Source organism: Dromiciops gliroides, chromosome 2, assembly GCF_019393635.1.
Source record: "Dromiciops gliroides isolate mDroGli1 chromosome 2, mDroGli1.pri, whole genome shotgun sequence".
Taxonomy (NCBI): domain Eukaryota; kingdom Metazoa; phylum Chordata; class Mammalia; order Microbiotheria; family Microbiotheriidae; genus Dromiciops; species Dromiciops gliroides.
The window spans coordinates 149168484-149187629 of NC_057862.1; the positions used below are offsets into that span (position 1 = coordinate 149168484).

At 36.4% G+C, this 19146-nt stretch overlaps 1 protein-coding gene across 4 annotated transcripts in view; it reads right to left on the minus strand.

Annotated features, from left to right (window-relative positions):
- The window catches only part of DPP8 (dipeptidyl peptidase 8), a 68123-nt gene extending 49890 nt beyond the window's left edge, over nucleotides 1-18233 (minus strand). For 3 of the 4 annotated variants that reach the window (XM_043984618.1, XM_043984616.1, XM_043984619.1), the window contains exons 1-5: nucleotides 18031-18233; nucleotides 13515-13784; nucleotides 10695-10807; nucleotides 7118-7291; nucleotides 1377-1545 (exon numbers count right to left, since the gene is read on the minus strand). In XM_043984618.1, the coding sequence (XP_043840553.1) occupies nucleotides 1377-1545; nucleotides 7118-7291; nucleotides 10695-10807; nucleotides 13515-13773 (715 nt within the window). In that variant the 5' untranslated portion in view covers nucleotides 13774-13784; nucleotides 18031-18233. Of the gene's footprint in view, nucleotides 1-1376; nucleotides 1546-7117; nucleotides 7292-10694; nucleotides 10808-13514; nucleotides 13785-17546; nucleotides 17568-18030 lie in introns of those variants that run through there. The other variant, XM_043984617.1, reaches the window with a different exon arrangement.
- Between the last annotated feature and the right edge of the window lie 913 nt (nucleotides 18234-19146).

Sequence of the window (19146 nt, forward strand, 5' to 3'; positions counted from 1 at the left end):
AAATGGTCAAAGGATATTAATAGATGTTTCTTGATGGAAAAATATACAAACCAAATTCAATTAAATTGCCAATTAACCTATTGAAAAATTGTTAAACATAGTAAAATGTAAATTAAAGCCATTAGCTACAACCTAATAACAATTAAATTGGCAAAAGTGACTTAAAATGTTAAATTTCAAGATTGGTAGGGATGTGGGGAAACAAGAACACTATTATACTGCTAATGGAGTTATGAATGATAATCTTTTTCTAAAACAACAAGGTAACATTCAAAAGAATTACAAAAACAAGCACATCCTCTGACCCACTGATTCCACTGATACTAGAACTTTAACCTTAAAGATATTAGTTAAAAGGGTGAAAGGGCCTTTCAGTTCAAAAAATTAATTTTATTTACTGTAACAAAAATTGGAAAAGGTCCATATATCCAATGATTGAGGAATGGCTAAATAAAATATAGAACATAAATTTAATGGAATATGATTGGACCATAAAAATGACAAAGAATAAAAATATGGAAAGACTAATATGAAATTATGCAGAGTGGAGAATGAAGAATCAGAACAATACATAAACTAGTTATCACTTTGTACAAATAATAATAGCAACAAAATAAAAAATAGAAACAAAAGAAATCAGAAGAGGCTATGGAAGCAAGCTGGAAAATGTTTTATATTATTTCCTTAAAGCTAATCTACAGTTTTAAAAAACAAAATATAAAAATTGGATTTTATGGAAAAACATGAAATTTTGATTTTGACTATCATATGTAAACATTTTTTTGTTTGAATGATTTTGATGATTATTGTTTAGAATTGTATAATTACAAAAAGAAAAATAATTCTTTCATCTTCTTTAACTTGCCTTGACTCCTCCAAAGAATATCTGATGTAGTGTATAATATTCTGATGGTTTCTAATATGCAATGATTTTATGTTTATTAAGTACTTCCATAATTCTCTCAGTTTTAAAAACAAAAGATATATTTTCATTTTATAAATATTTTAAAATATTCAAAACAAAAACATCCCATCTCAAAATGCAATAAAAATGATCAGAATCTGGAAATGTAATTTTTTAAAAAATTGGTTTCTAAAGGGCAGGTAAGAGAAATATAAAAAAATGAATGTTACTTTAATAAAATTCATCACTTTAGTGATTATTTTAATGAAATTTGTATTGTAGAAATTTTGCCAGTTCTTTGCCAGATAGAATGCCTAGTCTTATCAGAGCTGTTACTGAATGCCTGAAAAGGTGATAATGAACATTATTACAGCTTTCCTTCATATTTAAGGACATTCCCACTTCAAAATATAAGAACAAACTGGATTTTAAAAATACTTCCCAACAATGTAGTCTACTAGATGCGCATTACCATTGTGCACATAGGTGAGCCTCCTTTCTTCCCTAGTTACAATGTTCGCTATCCAGATGTCATTGCTATGGATGAAAGCAATCCAGTTTGGATCAGCAGGGCACAGTTTTGGATCCATCCTTATGTTGGGGCAACTGGTCTCCACTAAATTGGGTCTTAAGGGTTGTTGCTAGAAAAGCAAACATAAGATATTCTTAAATCTTTGTGGGCAAAAAAGGCAGGCCAATATATAGACATTTCATTTGGTTCTACCCTCACTATAAGATGAAGGATATCTCTATGTAAAACGTTAAGTGGGATAACTCAGATAGTCTCCTACTGTATTCTTCTATTTTAATTCCTGAACTTGCAAGGAAAAAAATTGATGTTGAGCTAGAAAGCTAGAGGTTGTTGACAGTAGCCTTCGTTTTCATTTCATCAAACAGGAAAGACTTCTTAGACCTATACTATAGTATAAATCTTGTTATTGTAGAGTAAAATGAGACATGAAGTAAACTGTAAAGCTACATATTAAGTATATTTGACCAACCATTAATTAGTTTTTATTGAACATTAAAAAGTAAACTCAACCAAAAAATGTCTGTTGGCTGACACATAACAAAACCAGAACTATTGCAAATTCATTAAAATAGATTAACTGTATAATTATATAAAGAGAATCAATACTATTACTAAATAAAATAATTACTTCAATATAACTTGATAAGAATAATTATAGACTTCAAGAAGTTTGAAAGATAAGTGCTTCTAATTCTGACTAAACCAGTATCTTTTAAAATCGCTTGAAATTTATCTATTAAGCAATATGAAACAGAACTCATTTAGAACCCCAAAATCTTGCTTCTCTACCCAACCTCTACAACTTAACTCAACACACCCTTTAAGTATAAGAAACTGAAGGAAAAGAGAAGCTACATAAGTTTAGATAAACCTCTGCCCTTATGAAGCTAATAGTCTAAAAAGGAGATATAAAATATACAGATATAACTATAATACAAGATAATACATGGTGATTGTATCAGAGAGGTTAAAAACAATAAAACAAGTGCTATGTGAATCAAGGGTTATTACCAACTGGAAAATCAGGGAAGGCTTCCTGGAGGGTGGTAGCATTTAAGGTAGGCTTAAAGGAGTGAAAAAAAATTCAATAGTTGAAGATGAAGAGAAAGGTTTAAGGAACAGTGTGAATAAAGAACTGGAGTTGGAAAACAGAGTATATTCAGAATATCGAGACTACTTCAGTTTGGTTAGAGACTAGTAAAATAATATGAAAAACGGCTGGAAAGCTAGAGTGGAACCAAATTGTGAAATGCCTTAAATGGGAAGCAAAAGAACTTTAACTTTCCTCACTATACAATAAGGAGCCATTTAAAGTTTCTGAGCAGAGAAGGGGCATATCAGATATACAAAAAAGTAAACAATATGTCTAGAAGCATTATGAAGGAATGACTACAGAACAGAAATGATGGAGGTGGAAAAACCTGTTAGAAGACTGAATGAATTCTGGAGTCACAGACAGAAAAATAGAATTTATTTTAGGAAAATGATAAAAACTCAGTTTTGGATAAGCTGAATTTGAAGTGCTAGTGGGATTCAGAGAAGTCTCATATGCAGTTGCAAATTTAGGTCTGGAGTTCAGAGCTAAAAATATAAATATATGTTATCTGGAAAGTGATGGTAGTTAAAGTGATGTGAGTAAATGACTGGTAAGATAGAATTTATAGAGAGAGAGAAGTGAATAGCCCAAGGACAGAGCCTTGGGAAGAGGACACTTACATTAAGGGATGAGGAAGATGAGCCAGTAAAAGAATTCAGAGAGGTGAAAGGACAACAAAGAAAATGTGGCATCTCTGAAGTCAAGGAAGGACAAAGCATCAAGATGTAGTCTCAAATGCCAAAGAGTTTGCCAAAGAGGAAGAATAGTAAATACAGGTCCTTTTTTCTTTTTTCTTTCTTTTTCTTTTACATGATAAATTCCACTACTAGTCTGAAAAGGGTACTAGATTTGGCAAAATGCCAATTAAGAGAGCAGTTCAAGTACAGTGAATGGTAAGGGAAGTAGTCAGATTATGAAGGACTGAGGAGAGAATAGGAGATAAGAATGTAGAGTGTCAGAGAGACAATTTAAAAAAAATTCTGGCAACAATAGGAAAGATAAATGGAATCATAACTGTAATGTAACAATAGCTGGTATTTATATAATGTTCTAAGGTCTGAAAAACACTTTATAAATATTATCCCATTTTATCCTTCTAACATCCCTGGGAATTAAGGTGCTGTTATTATCCCCATTTTATAGTTAAGGAAACTGAGGAAGACAAAGGTTGTGACTTGCCCCAAAATCATACAGCTAGTAAGTGTCTGAAGCCAGATGTAAATTCCGATCTTCCTGACTATAAGTCTAGTACTCTATCAAATGTATCACCTAGACAGTTTAAAAGAATCAATAAAAGTTTTTAATCTTTTTGTTTTGTGGCTGGACAGATTTAAGCACAGTTGTAGATATCTGGGAAGGAGTCAATGGAAGGACTAGAGCAAGGTCCTGGAAGTGGGAAGAGATGGGATTAAGGGGTTAACCTATGTGATTAGAAGGAAGCATATATTAGGTGATGCAGATGATTCTATTGATAAATTTTGGGGAAGTTAAGGGCACTCCTTCTGGATGGCCTCAGTTTTCTCAATGAAGAAGCTAAGTTATCCACATTAATTTGGGGGGGGGGGTTTGGAGGAGTTACAACCAAGGACTTTAGAGATAAAGGAAAAGGCCAGAAACAATAAGGTAGGGAACTGATGAGAAGACTAGCATCAGTGAAGGCCTAGCTAAGGTTGCATACCATACATTTGTAGTATAGGAAAAAAGAAGATTTGGCATACATAATAAAGAGTGACACGTTAAAGGGATAGGAGATTGTGGAAAGACAGTAGAATTTTAAAATAATAACTCATATATGTTTAGCACTTTAAAGCTTGCAAAGTAATTTCCTCAGAAGAACACTGTGGTACATTTCCATGAAACTAAAGTTTGAGGTGTGCCTATGTGAGGGTGGCTGAAATGGGTTAAGGAAGGAGCACTTTGGGGGAGTAGAGGAAAGGGGGAAAGAGGGCTGGGAATTTATGCAGTCAGGATGTTACAGATGTTGTCAACATAAAAAATTAAATCCTTGGGGGGCAGCTAGGTGGTGCAGTGGATAGAGCACAGGCCCTGGATTCAGGAGGACCTGAGTTCAAATCCAGATTCAGACACTTAACACTTACTAGCTGTGTGATCTTGAGCAAGTCACTTAACCCTCATTGCCTTGTTAAAAAAAAATTTTTTTTAATTAAATAAATAAAAATGAAATGCTTGAGGATTACAGTAGGGATGGAGGGGAAATCAATGCTTTGAATCTAGTAGAAAAGAGAGAAATTTGGCGAGGGAGCTAGAGGTCAGGAGAAGACAGAAACAAGGATATGAAGAGGGTGTTATAAGCAGATTTCATGGACTTAAAAAACAGGAAAGGGATGGAGGTAGAAGAATTGTCTACAAGTATCAGTGGGAAGCAAGAAGCATTTGCTACTACCCCTTCCTCTAGGCCCTCTATTCCCAGGGAATGAAAGAAAGAATGGCTTCCAATGGCACCCATTTTGTTATGGATGTAGTCCCCTGTGAAGTAAAAGTGGAAGAAATATTAGACAAAAAAATTCCAGGAGAGGAGTTCACTGAAAATAGATGAGGAGTTCTTAGGAGTACACTAAAATGCATTAAGAGCTAGGCTAATCAGACTGAAGTGGACTTGGGGAAGAGTAAGACTAATGAAAATAGAGTGAGAGTTCAGGAAGAAGGTAGTATAAATATATACTTTGCACCTAAGACAGTAAGACTCAACCAGTGCTAGGGAAACAACATGATAAGAGGTAGTTTGAAGTAGTATAGTGGCACGATAGGAGATAGACATACTTTAAAGGATTCCCTCTCTATCAATGGCACCACCATTCTTTTAGTCCTTCATGCTTTACAATTTTAGATTTATTTATCTTTTTTAAATTAAATATTTTCCCAATTACATGTAAAAATAAATTTTTACATTTGTTTTTGAAAACTTTTGAGTTAGACATTCTCTCCTGTACTCCCTCCTTGAGAAGGCAAGCAATTTGATATAGATTATACAGGTGCAGTCATGCAAAAACATATTTTCATATTAGCCATGTTGTGAAAGAAAACACAGACAAAAAAACCCCCAAGAAAAACAAAGTAAAAAAGTATTCTTCGATCTGCATTCAGACTCCATCAGTTCTTTCTCTAGAGGCATTTTTCATTAGATTTCTCTTTTGATCCTCCCTTTCTCTTTATTTCAAATCAGTAGCTAAGCCCTATAATTCTATCTCTACAATCTCCCTCATAGTCACCCCTTTTTTTCCATGCCTGAATTACTGCAATGGCCTATAAAATAGTCTCCACATCTCAAGCCTCTTTCCCCTCTAATCCATTCTACATATTATTACCATACCAGTCTTCCTGGTACACAGGTCTGATTATGGTACCTCAGCTCTCAAAAACCTTTAACGGTTCCCCAGAGATTGAATGATACTTGGTAGATAATCAACAAGCATTTTTTAAGTTCCTGCTATGTGCCAGTCACTATCCTGGGGATACAGAGACAAAGGCAACTTGAAGATAGGTCTGAAGCCTGGAAGAGAGGTCAGGATTGGAGATATAAATTCTGAAATGATGTTTACAGGTAATAATTGAAACTATGGGAGAAAGGGAAATTGCCAGGGAAGATTACATAGAAAGAGAAGAAAAGGTAAGATTTTATTCAAGGAAAACTGACTATGGATGTTTAAATAATTAATGTTTAAATAATTAATCAGATTTAATAATGTTTAAATAATTAATCAGATTTAAAAATGCTTTTTTATTTAATATGACAATACATATATTTTCACAGTATAGATAGAATTTTCATTTTCAAAGATCGATATTACACATCTAAAAGGTAGATACTACAGAGTGAAAGAAATTATACATTTAAACTAGCTACGAAAAATATTTAAAATTAAAATTTGGCCAGATTAACATAGATAGCAACATGCACAGATGTTATCTCCTGTCTTTATTTTCTCAGTTGTTAAAGTTCTTCCCTTTTCAAAACAACTTGTATTTCTTTATCTACGCACATGTTATATTATTCCTCCAGCAAACAGTAGGCATTGTTTTACTTACTTTGTATCCCTAGGACCTGACATGGCAACCTGCCTGGTCTAGATGCTTAATAAATGGAACTGATCTCAAAGCTTTCTAACCACTTTTATATGCACTCACATTCTAGTTTGTGTTCTATTTCTCTGTATACATCTCTTATCCCTTCCAGCAGGTTATATCTCTTTGTCTTATTTATTTTTGTATTTCCCTGAATATCTAGAATAAGTATATTGTACACGGTGGATAACAAAAGGTTTTTTTTTCCAACAGAACAATGACATTTTTTCCCAGGAAAGATTTTTTATGCTAATTCATAAACTTGTGAAACAAAATACTAATATTCTGCTTCTTGTTTATTTTCATTGACACTTGAAATACCTAAGTATCTGAATGTCTTGCTGGCAGGGCAAAAGAAGGTTTTTAAAAAACATTTCATTGCATTTCAGAAAGATACTTAAAAAGGAATTGATAAGGAAATTACTTTCTTAAATACCTCAGAGCTAACAACAACAACAATCACAAAACCCAAAGCTTTGACTATCAGCACACTCAGACTTACAGTAAATCCATGTGGGCCTCCATCTTTTACATGGTAAATTCCACTACCAGCTTGGAACAAAAATGTTCCACTTTCCTGGTGATAATCATAAGAAGCAATTCCAATTGTTCCGATGCGTTTTCTTTCTCTTAATAACTCTTCTTCTCGAGAATACATTCCATAGTCCAGGGTTGCCTAATGAAAAAAACAAACTGTAGAACCACTTACTTTCAAATTTTCTTCTTGATACATCAATGTGGATTTCAAAAATAAAATACAATAAAGATGTTTTAGCAACTCCAAATTTTCTGCTTGTGAGGAGCAAATCTGAATGCCCCTACATAGCCCGAGTATCTCAGAATCATCTTTTACCAAGATCTCTATTAAATGGATATGCTAGAAAAGGTATTTCCTCATTCGGCAGTTATGTGTGTGTAAGAGAACAAAGATAAAGTACAAATTCCTTAGCCTGGCATTCAGGCTCTTCCACAATTTAGTCTCAACCTACTAATCCAAACCTTATTACCTAGCCTTCTCTCTCTCTCTCTCTCTCTCTCTCTCTCTCTTTTTTAGTGAGGCAATTGGGGTTAAGTGACTTGTCCAGGGTCACACAGTTACTTAGTGTCAAGTGTCTGAGACTGGATTTGAACTCAGGTCCTCCTGACTCCAGGGCCAGTGCTCTATCTACTGCGCCACCTAGCTGCCCCCTAGTCTTCTCTTAAAAGAAATATTACACTCCAGCCAGATTAGTCTTACTATCCTTGCATGTAACCTATTCCTTTCTACTTCCAGGTCTTTGCCTTCACCATTGTCTCCTCTCTAGCCAAGTCCTACCCATGACTTAAGGCTCAGTTTAAGTCTGTCCTCTTCCATGACAATTACTCTGATCCCTCTAGCTCAAAGAGTTACTGTTATACCATGAATTAACAATGCAATGAACAGCATTTGTTGTCTATGTAATTTAGCACTAACCATACCACTATGCAGTTTTTTATAAATACATGTGCATACACAGATATATTTTATCTTCTATTTCAATGTAAGCTCCTTGAAGTAAAAATCAAATTTTATTTCTGTATCTCCCCCAGAGTTTAATACAAAATCTTGTACAAACTTAGTCACTCAATAAATGTGCTAATAATGATGAAGATACACAAGGTTTTTTTAAATCTATACCCAGAAATATTTTGGCACTTATGTTCCTCACAGGAACATGTATAAAATAGGGTACAAAATTTATTAAGGCATTAATGCTAATTACAAAGTCTGCACATTTTCCCAGTAAATTGTTTACTGAATAGCCACCATATGTTAGATATAGAAGCTTAATATTAAAAAAAACAACAACTCCAACTTGATATTGTCCTTAGGAGAAATAGGCTAACAAAGTTCATTCAATAGGGCCTTTATGCCTTTACTCTTCAATCTTATCTTTTGTTGTTTTTACACCAACTTCTTTGCAATCAATGGAGTAACTAGTGAGCATGTGATCAGCTGTTTGAACTACAAACCTCTTGAATTTTCTTGATATTGGATTGTCAACTCCTTGAATTCAGGAACTGTATCTTTTATCTTCTCCATATTTCTAGTGCTTGGTAAGTGGCCTACACAGAGTAGGCACTTTACAAATCTTTGCTGAACAGTTAATATTTACATACCTAAATTTATAACCAAGAGTCTTTTTTAATAGATAATAACTATCTATACAATAAAACTATACCTAGAATCCTGACTTAATTTGTTAATTACTATGTAAAAGAATGATTTATTTCAGTTCAAGTTCTTCTATTTATTTTTTTAAAACATATACTCATTTATGTGAATGTCATGCTGCCAATAAATGGTTAAACATGGCATGAAAAGAAACTAAGTCTATTTTCTTTTTTTTGGGGGGGGGGTGGTGAGACAATTGGGGTTAAGTGACTTGCCCAGGGTCACACAGCTAGTAAGTGTCAAGGGTGTGAGGTGGAATTTGAACTCAGGTCCTCCTGACTCCAGGGCTGGTGCTCTATCCACTGCACCACCTAGCTGTTCCTTGTCTATTTATCTTCAAAGAAATAAATTCAAAAGTTGTTTATTTAGCACCTACTATGTGTAGGAGAGGCATTGTACTGGACATTAGGGATGCAAAGATGAAAAATAACAGACTTTTGTTCTTAAGGAACTTACATGCTACATGGAAGAAAAGCAAATCAATTATACATATACACAAAATAAAGTACAGTGGAAGCAAAGGAGAGGTCCACACTGTGATCTAGGAAAATGTAAGGGGGGAAAGAACACTTTCAGAGATAGGAAATTCAAACATATGATCAATGATCATTTACTGACATTCACTATCAAGTACAGTGAAAACAAAAGCTTAAAACAACAAAAAATTAGGCTTAACAATAGAAGTTATACAAGAGAACCTAATTAATCAATTTTTAAAATACCACCATAATTTTAGCTAATTCTCAATATTAGGTGCCTGACATATAATGATAGGTAGGTCCTTTCTTTGTGGTACTTTTGCTTTCCCTTCTATTAATGAAACAACTTACTTTCAGAAGAGAGAAGAAATGAGAACTTTAAAGAGATGGTTACATGCTTAAAGACACACACTCAGAATATTTTCCTTAGGACAGTCTCAATTTTGTGCTTGTATGTACAAAAATATTTGGGGGAAGGGGATGTGTAGGTCTGTGATTTTATTAACATGGTGCACTCCCAATGAGGAAATTCCCTCTCCTAATACAGATCAACAACTTCTTCTGCAATTATATTATTGAAAGGTTGCTGGGAGCACTAAGATATTAAGTGACATGCCCAGAACCTCATAGCCAATATGTATCAGAGTAAGGAATATAACCCATGATTCTGAAGCACCTACTAGTTATCTATCACAACACACTGTCTCCTTGCCCTTGTTCTCCCCAAGACAAACAATGTTTTCAACTTTGCACAAGTTGAAAGGCACACAATACTAATTAGAAGCAAAAGTGACACTAACAATAATAAGAATACCAACTGCTGGGGAAGAAATACAGTGTGGTTAAGGAAGATCTTTAAAAACTCTGAAGTAATCTATATAGATTATTGAGTACAATATGACTGAAAAAATTTTAATTATTTATTGTTAAAAAAATTTTAAGAAAAATAATGCATCACTAAGAAGAAAAGCCACTTCATAGTGTAAACTGTTTCTTAATTAAAAAGCTTTTTATATGATTATATTTGACAGGAATAAAAAGATGACTCATGAAACTATGAAAACTTTAAAACCTTTATAATCATTGCAAAGGAACTTTACAATTTCAATATTGAAATCCGGGTGCTTAGCCATTTTTTGTGTCATGAACACCTTTGGTAGTTTGTTAAAGCCTACAGAACCCTTCTCAGAATAATGCTTTTAAATGATGAATAAATTTTAAAATAAAATACATAAGATTACAAAGGAAACCAGTTATGGTAACATACAGTTATTAAAATATTAAAAAACCACCACCACCACCAAGTTCATGGAACCCAGGTTAAGAACTCCTGATCTAAAACAATTTGTTCACTGTATGCGAAAAGATATAAACATCACATATCAAAGACACTTTAAAATTTCTACCTGAAAAAGATCTAAGAGTGGCTTCCAAGACAGCATTAAAACTGCTGCTTTGTTGATGGTTTTGGGAATTTCTGAGTAAAACAGCGTATTTTCTCTGTTCTCACCAGACATGGCTATAAGAAAAAAAAAGTAATTTCTAATTATTAAACAGTCTTCTTCCTGCAAACGGAGAAACTATAAAAAAACCCCTAACAATAAAGCTTATTTTATCCAAGGAAACAATCATTAAAAACGGCAGCTATCTGTAAGACGTATGCAATCTCTTGCTAGCACTTTTTATGGGAGTGCCTACCAAGTATCTACAAAAGAAGATGGCACATAGAAGTGCTTAATAGATGCTAATTTCCTTCCTTCCAATTTGATGGAAGTGAGTTGGTACTTCAAAGTTATTTTAACTTTAAGCTCTTTGATTATTAGAAAGGTTGAGCATTTTTTCAAGTGATAATTAACAACCTGAGTTCCCTCTTTTCTAAACTGTCCTTACCATATGATCATTTTTATTTTGGGAGCTGAATGTCTTTGGATATTTTTAGCAGTTCTCTAGAAAACTTAGACACTGAGTTTTTACCAGTTATATTCATCATCAGTATTTTCAGCAATCTGTTATTTTTCTATTATATTGTTTCTTGTAAAGAAAACAAGTTAAAAGAACTTCAGAACTCTGATCAATGCCTAGACTACACATGACTTCAAAAGATATAAATGATGAAGCATCATGTTTCCCACTTCTTGGCAGAGAGGTGAAGGACTGTAAGTGCAGAATGAGACCTATTTCTAGATATGACCAATGTGTGAATATGGTTTGCTTGATTATACAAGAGAGGGTTTATTGTGGGAGATAAGGGGAGGGGTAGTTATTGAAGGGAATTAGGGAGAAGTGAAAGATGCAACAAAAAGAGAATAAAGAAAATGGTGTCAATGAAATCCTTAACATATCTATTAACAAGTAGAAGGAAGTTTTGTAGGCATTAGAGGAAAATATGGCAATGTGCTACTTTGTTAAATTTAATACATACTTTTAAAACAAGCTATATATAATGGAGAATTATGGTTTCATAAAGTTTTTTTAAAAAATTCTTCTTTGTATATGGAAGTGTTCTTGTTTGGTGTTTTTTGAATTCACAATAAACAATTTTGGAAAAAAAATTGTTTAAATCTATTTTCTAACAGTTTTACCAATACATGTATTAGTGATTACCTCAATTTGTGATTAAATAGTGATTACCTCAATTCCCTGGGCTTATCAAATACTAATCTTTTGTTATATATTTGGTTCACTGTCTGGGATCTCTACTGAATTCCAGTGATATATTTCTCTCTCTCTTTCTTTTTTTTCATAGCATCAGATATTTTTATGAAAATCACTCTGTAAAGTCTGTGAGTTCGAGGCTCCTTGATATTCTTTTTTTTTTGCGGGGCAATGGGGGTTAAGTGACTTGCCCAGGGTCACACAGCTAGTAAGTGTCTGTGGCAGGCTTTGAACTCAGGTCCTCCTGAATCCAGGGCCAGTGCTTTATCCACTGCTCCACCTAGCTGCCCTCAATATTCTTGCCTACTTTTGAAGACTTTTAATCTTTAATTTTTTTCCCAAATGAGGACACTTCTTAGAATCACTTTATATTTACTTTTCTTTTTGTATTCCATGGATTATTTGTTTGAAAACAAATATAAATCTTACCTATTCTTTAATAATTTAATTACAAACCTGCTCAAAGTTCAAAATTCCATGATGCTTTTTGACCCAATCAATCAAAGGTTCAGAAAATTTGTTTGCCTGAATTCTTCTTCTTTCTCAGTGAGCAAAGACTGCAGAAGGGTGCCAATTCTGATCATGGAGCTAGGCACTAATTTCAAGAATAATGAATTAGGCTGCAGTATAGTACAATGAAATGCATACTGGAATAGGTCAAAGGACCTGGCTCTGTCCCACGCTACTTGTGTGGCCAGCGACAACTAATTTTTTCTACTGTGATTTCATTGTTTTGAGAACTCCAGTAGAGGAATTTCCTCTTCTTTACCAATACAGACTGGTCACTATTCTGCAACTTACAGTCTACAAAAAGACATCTGGGAAACTGAGAGGTTAAGTGGCATCCAGATTCAATTAGCCATCTATGTTAGAAACAGGACCTGAACCTAGGTCTTCTTGAATCCTGGACTAGATTTTTAATAAGAGGTATAAAAGCAAAATTACATATACAAAGGCAAAACCTGAGTGTGATTCGAATATTTCTTTTTTGTTGTTGTTCAAATGAAGGGGTTTACGTAAATATACGTATGATATTAAATCTCTAAGACATATCAAGACAAAAATGCTACTAAATTTTCTTTAATGAAAGGGTTTGCTTCCCTGTATAATTATTTCTTTGGAGAAACAGTTGAAAATGGAATGTTTAGACTGGGTGGATCTTAAATTTAATGTCCTCTTCTTGTGGATTTAGGGAGATGAGACCAAGAAGACAGTCAGCATAGTAAAAGAAAAGTTAGTAACTAAATGTGAGCAATGAGAAAAAACTAATAATTCACCTCCAGGGAAATGCATATTCGCCTGGCATTGGGAAGAAGTAGTTTCTGGTCATTTCATTTATTCTAAAACTATATGAACATTTTCATATGAAATTATTATTGTTGTCTATTTGTAATCTGAAAGTTTCAAATCTAAAGAATCTGGACTATGAGAGAAGAGGGGAAAGGGGGAGGGAACACACTAAAATTATAATTCTTCTCATCTAAAAAAGTTTTCCTTTTCAACAGAAGCATAAATTATAAATATGGTCTAAAATTATCCATCTGAATTAAAAAACCTGTAACTGAACTCACCAAGGTAATAGACCCTGTCTGAATGAGGCCCATCTGGATCATTCTTCTTTACAAACATAAAGTCATGTGGTGCCTTAGCCATCATGTAGCCATGGTATTTCCTGGTATCTGCAAGCAGTTTCTTAAGCTGACTCCAGGAATATCTCTCAACATAAAATGGCTCCAATTTAGGCTGTTCTTGTGATTCGACATTTTCCTCACACTCTGCAGTTTCAAAGATTTCAACACCCAGCTGTTCAGTTTCCATTGCTGCTGCCATGTTGCATTTTCCTGGAAAAGTAAGCCATAAATAGCAGTTTATGAGGCTTCCCTTCTGTTGTATTGGTCAAAATGAGAATCTAACAGGAATGAAAGAGAATCAGTCAAAGAAACAAAAATAATTTTCACCACACCTGAAATGAATAAGATCAATAGCTTCCCTTCCTCTTTGTTCAATTTAAAAAGTTGGATTTGTTATTTATCTTAAAATTCAAAGTCAAGTTTGTTCTATACATTCACTAGAGAATCCCTTGGGAACTTTCTATAAGGGTTTCCCTGACATGCTTTGCCAAAATTCTAACTTCTCTCCCACACTGGAAGGAAGTGGGCCATATGCCCATTGGCTGTTAGTCTTCATCCCAGAGCTGGCCTCAAATCAATGGTGAAGTTGAATGTGCAAAGGTTGTTAAGTGCTTTGGCATTAAAAGGGGGCAGGGAAGGATACATTTGGCAAATGGAAATTGCTAGAATTGAGTCAAATAACCACTACCAACTGAAACAGAAAAAAAAAAAGCTGTTACTTAAATGGAGCTTTTTATCCCAGGTTCTCAAGCGCTTTGCTAACATCCATTTAATTCTGGTAATTTGCCACAAAATATTCCATTTTTTTTCCATATTTTTGGATGAAACCCTGGTGACAAAAAGTTTAACTGGCTAGTTCACAATTTACTTGCAGAATTCTGCTCTTATGGGGGCAGCTAGGTGGCACAGTGGATAAAGCACCGGCCCTGGATTCAGGAGGACCTGAGTTCAAATCCAGCCTCAGACACTTGACACTTACTAGCTTGTGTGACCCTGGGCAAGTCACTTAACCCTCACTGCCTCACAAAAAAAGAAAAGAATTCTTCTCTTATCTAGCATTTAGGCTGGAATAAAAGAAAGAAGGGAATAAAGCAACTGGAGTTTTAAAATGTGTTTTATGGGAACTTCTCTAAGACCAACATAAACTGCATGTTATGCTCATCATCAAATTAGAAGGAAACACTTCCTTCAAACAGTACCACATAGATGTAAAACAAGGTACTTAATATGTTGTGACAAAAAAATTCATTATAAAAACTTGAAGGGCATTTTTTTCTTTGACAAATGAATTTTCCATTACAATACACTAACTTATTTATGGTAAACTCAAAATTCTCTACTTCTTTCACATATCCAGAACTAAAGTTACCAATTCCAAAACTTAATCCTAAATTAAATTTGCAAAATAATACTAATAGAAAAAAGAATTAACATCATAAACAATTAGTACTGCTATAAATGTATATTGCTTTTACAAAAAAACAACACACACAGAGAAACAGGGCAACTCAATATACAAAGCTACTTTATTGCTGTCATTTAGTTTCAGATATTTGGGTTTGGGGGTTTTCAATCCATAAACGTAAGCTAATTTGGTATCACATAGTTATAATCTACAACTGGAGTGCATGACAAATGGATTTGAGTTTTAAATGATCAATTCTGCAAACTAATCGCAAGTATATTGTAAAATACAATTGCCACAAAAAGTGGTTTATCAAGTGCAGTGTGTGTCTATCCATAGGGCCAGCCCCATATATTGGGTCTAAAAATGTCTTGCTACTAGGACACTGTGTCTTTCCACATGCTACAAAGAAATAGCATGATACTTCAATGAATGCCAAGAGAAACAGATTAGAAGCCCTTTGTTAGGACAGTTACTACATGTATTCTCTTGAATAGCACTGCAACTGAGCACTCACTTCCAGATCACTGATTAAAATCTACGTCAACTCAGCAGGGAATTCAAGTCATTTAATTCAATGAATATTTATTGAGTACACAGAAATACATGGCAGTGTATTACAGTAGTGGCTTACCCATCTAACAGGGGTGGCCTACTTTCTGTGAAATATGTTAGAAACTTCAGTTCTGTTCTAAGAGGGATAAGGATACAAGCAAGAACTCACTCCTTAAAATCTTTCTTAGCTTTACCTAAAGCCAAAGATCAAAGCTTACAACATGTAAGTTAATTCTCAAGGTAGTGATATGAAATATAGGAATAAGACACAATGTCACTGCAAAATAAATGTAACTGCAGTGTCCCAACTGTAATAATAGGTATGGATACCAGATTGGTGATTACAGGGATAGGGAACTCCTGCATAAGTTCTCCTACTGTTACAGATCAGACCCTTCCCTGCAACTAAAAGTGTTGCCTAGAGCACTGAGGGTACTTGTCCGAGGTCACACAATCCGATGTGTCAGAGGTGAGACTGGCACCCAGGTTTTCCTGGTTTCCCAGCCATTTCTCTATCCACTCACATTTACATATCGGTTTAAGGTTTACAAATCCCTTTCTTCATACCTCTGTGGAACAAGTAGTATATTTCACAAGAGGAGAAAACTGAGGCTCTGAGGTTAATTAAATTCTCTGTGGTGGGAGAGCACTGCCCATATACAGCCCATGGCTGTCCCACCAATTCAGATGTCATCAGCTTTTCTCCAATCTTCCAGCTTCCTATTAATATTTCTTCTACCCAAATCAAATTTTCATGCTGTTCTCTTGTTTTTAAAATAAATTCTCTAATATACTTCCATTATTTCCAGCCAGTATTACAAGTCATGAAGCTATTCATGCTCTCACTGTCCACCTACTTTACCCCTTAAGGACCTAATTTTATCTCTTCCTATCTGCACATTCAAAAAAGATCTCTTTAAAGAGATGTTATTACGTACACAGATCCCTCCAGATCCTACTGCTCTCTTCTCACCAGGATGTTTCCTTCTTTCACCTATCAGTCCTGCTCACAGAATACAGGTAGTTTAAATCATGTAAACGTGGTCAAGATGATACTTGTCTTTTAGTCCAGGAGTATGAAGGTCCCTTATATAAATCATGCCTCTTCTTTCCTGATGTTATTACTAGATTATTTTTAACCACCAGGATGCAACTCTGCAGTTGTTCCTTTTCTTAGCAAATAAAATGTCTATTTCACAATCTAGTTGAAATGATATTCTATTTATATGAAGGTAATGCACGTGCCTTACATTTGTATATCACAATTTCAAAGTACTTTTATTGACGTTTGTGAAAAATTTTTGAAAAATGTACAACTATAAGACAGCATCACGATTCTGTGACATATTACTAATCCTTCTCTGTGTTTCTGCTTCCCTGTCTTTTGGGTAATGAATTCAGTTCAATTAATTAGAAACAGCTGAGGTTCATCTGGATAACCATTCAGAAAGTCCCACTTTGGAGGACTACAACTGAAAAAAGAAGCACCAGAAAACTAGCAGTGTTGTTAGATATGTACAATGTGATATATTTTAGGATTTAAGATCAACAGAGGGCAGGGAAGGTGCTACCAGTTTAAGGACTCCTCTGCTTCTTTCCTAATTTCTAAACTCGAAACATCCTAACAATTGTTGTTGGAAAAATAATTTGCTAGCATTGTTGTTGAAACTTTGGGGTTGGTGAGAGAAGGGAGTGTAAGAACTATTACTCTAAATCTGTCCATGCATTAACACCAAGGATACCTGCAGACTAGCTAGTAAGCTACGATGGGGGTAATAAGAAGAAATGCAGAATTTAATAAGTGACCCTGAGGCTGGCAAACATCTTAAAAAATACCATATGAGAGCACTAACACAAAGATGTCAGATCGGTCTACAGAAGAAAAAAAAGTCTTTGTTGTCTCAGCGCCTTCTGTTTTTAGGAACTGGGCTAACAAACTGACATCTTTAAAGGGGCAACCAACAGAAAGCCCCATTTCGGCCTCCCCTGGGGATGCACGCCAGAGACCTCACCGGAGGACGTGGAAGGGAACAAGGAGAAGGCACGGGTCGGGAGGGGCACGGCTATCAGGGCGACGGCCTAGGAAGCCAGGGAGGAGGAAGAGAACGAGGTGTCCCCCCCCGCATCGGCCCCCGAAGCCCTCGGTGAAGCAGCCGGGGCGGGCGGACGCAGCGCTCTCATTGGGTGGGAGGTGGGGCAGGAAGGGCCAAGCTGGGGAAGAGGAGTGACCCAAGATGGGTGGGGGGAGGGGACTGGACGTTAATGGGGGAGCGACTGTTAGCGCTCCGGAGTGAAAGGTTATCAAGGGGCGGAGGGCGGGAGAGGCCAGTACGGGGGGGAAAGGGCAGGGAGCTAGTCCGGGGGAGGGAGCATGGAAGGGCAGGGCCTGGGATCAGGGGACGGGGCTCGGGAGGAGGCGTTGAGGGCGCTGGACCCCCGGCCGCGGCGCCCCGTCCCGAGCCCGCAGGAGTAGGAGGGTGGGGGCGGATACTGCACCTTCCCCTCAGCCCCGCCCGGCCGGCCGGTCCCGACGCGCCCTACAGACAGGGCCGCCGCCGCTTCATGCCGCGCCCCGCCCTCCCTAGACTTCAGTCCCAGCTGCGGTGACTGCCCCGGCGCCGAGCGGCTCCTCAGCTGCCGGCGGGCGGGCGGGCAACACTGGCGAACGCGGCTCCCGGCAGTGGCGGCTCCCGCACTTCCGGTTCCTCGAGGACCCGCCCGCCGCCGGCCTCACCGCAGATACTGCCGCCGCTGCCGGGCCAAGAAGGGCACCCGGCTCCCTGGCCCGGCGCGGCCCAGAACGACAGCGCCCCCGGGCGGCGGGAGGAGGGAACCCCTGTGCGCTGCGCAGCAGCTGCGGGGAGACCCTTAAGCGAAGGGCATAAGCTAAAGGATCCGACGAAGCAGGGGAGAATCATGCAATCGACAGACATTATTTTTTCTTTCTTTTTTAAAAGGAAATAGCCGAAACATGTATAGAGCGCTTACAGTGCTGGAAATACAACGACCAAAATGAAATAGCCCCTGCCTTCAAGGAACCTCTACTGTATCAGAAAGTGGGATTGAGGGAAAGAGCCTGCCGAGAAAGTGAGGATAATGCAGAACCTGGAAAGTGGAAATTAGGGAAAGAAATGCCAAAGTAAGGAGGAAGGGAAAACAGATACTTGTTATTTGAAAAATAAAGTGAAATAGTGACAGATAGTCACCTATCTAGTTCCTGTCAAAAAAACAAACCAAAAAACCTAGGGTCCCTGAGCTGTTCCAGTTCAGGACATGGGGCAGAATTTATGATAATAACATTAATTACAGGCCCCCTTAGGATTCCTGTGTTTTCCTCCCTGAGTATGTAATTATTCACTTTGAGTTGAAGCAAGGAGCAGCGCCTTGGGCCCCTATCAGACCTTTCCTCTCCTGAGAACTAAAGATGCCATTCCCTCTTCCAGGCTGCCTGTTGTGTTGTTTTTTTTTAAAGAAGATCATCGGGCAAATTTGAAAGCTTTTAAGAACTCTCTGTGGATATGTTTATAGATATGCTAATATATAAAACGATTTGTAAACCTTAAAGTCCTATATAAATATAAGCTATTGTCATAGGGATAGTGTGCATCTTGC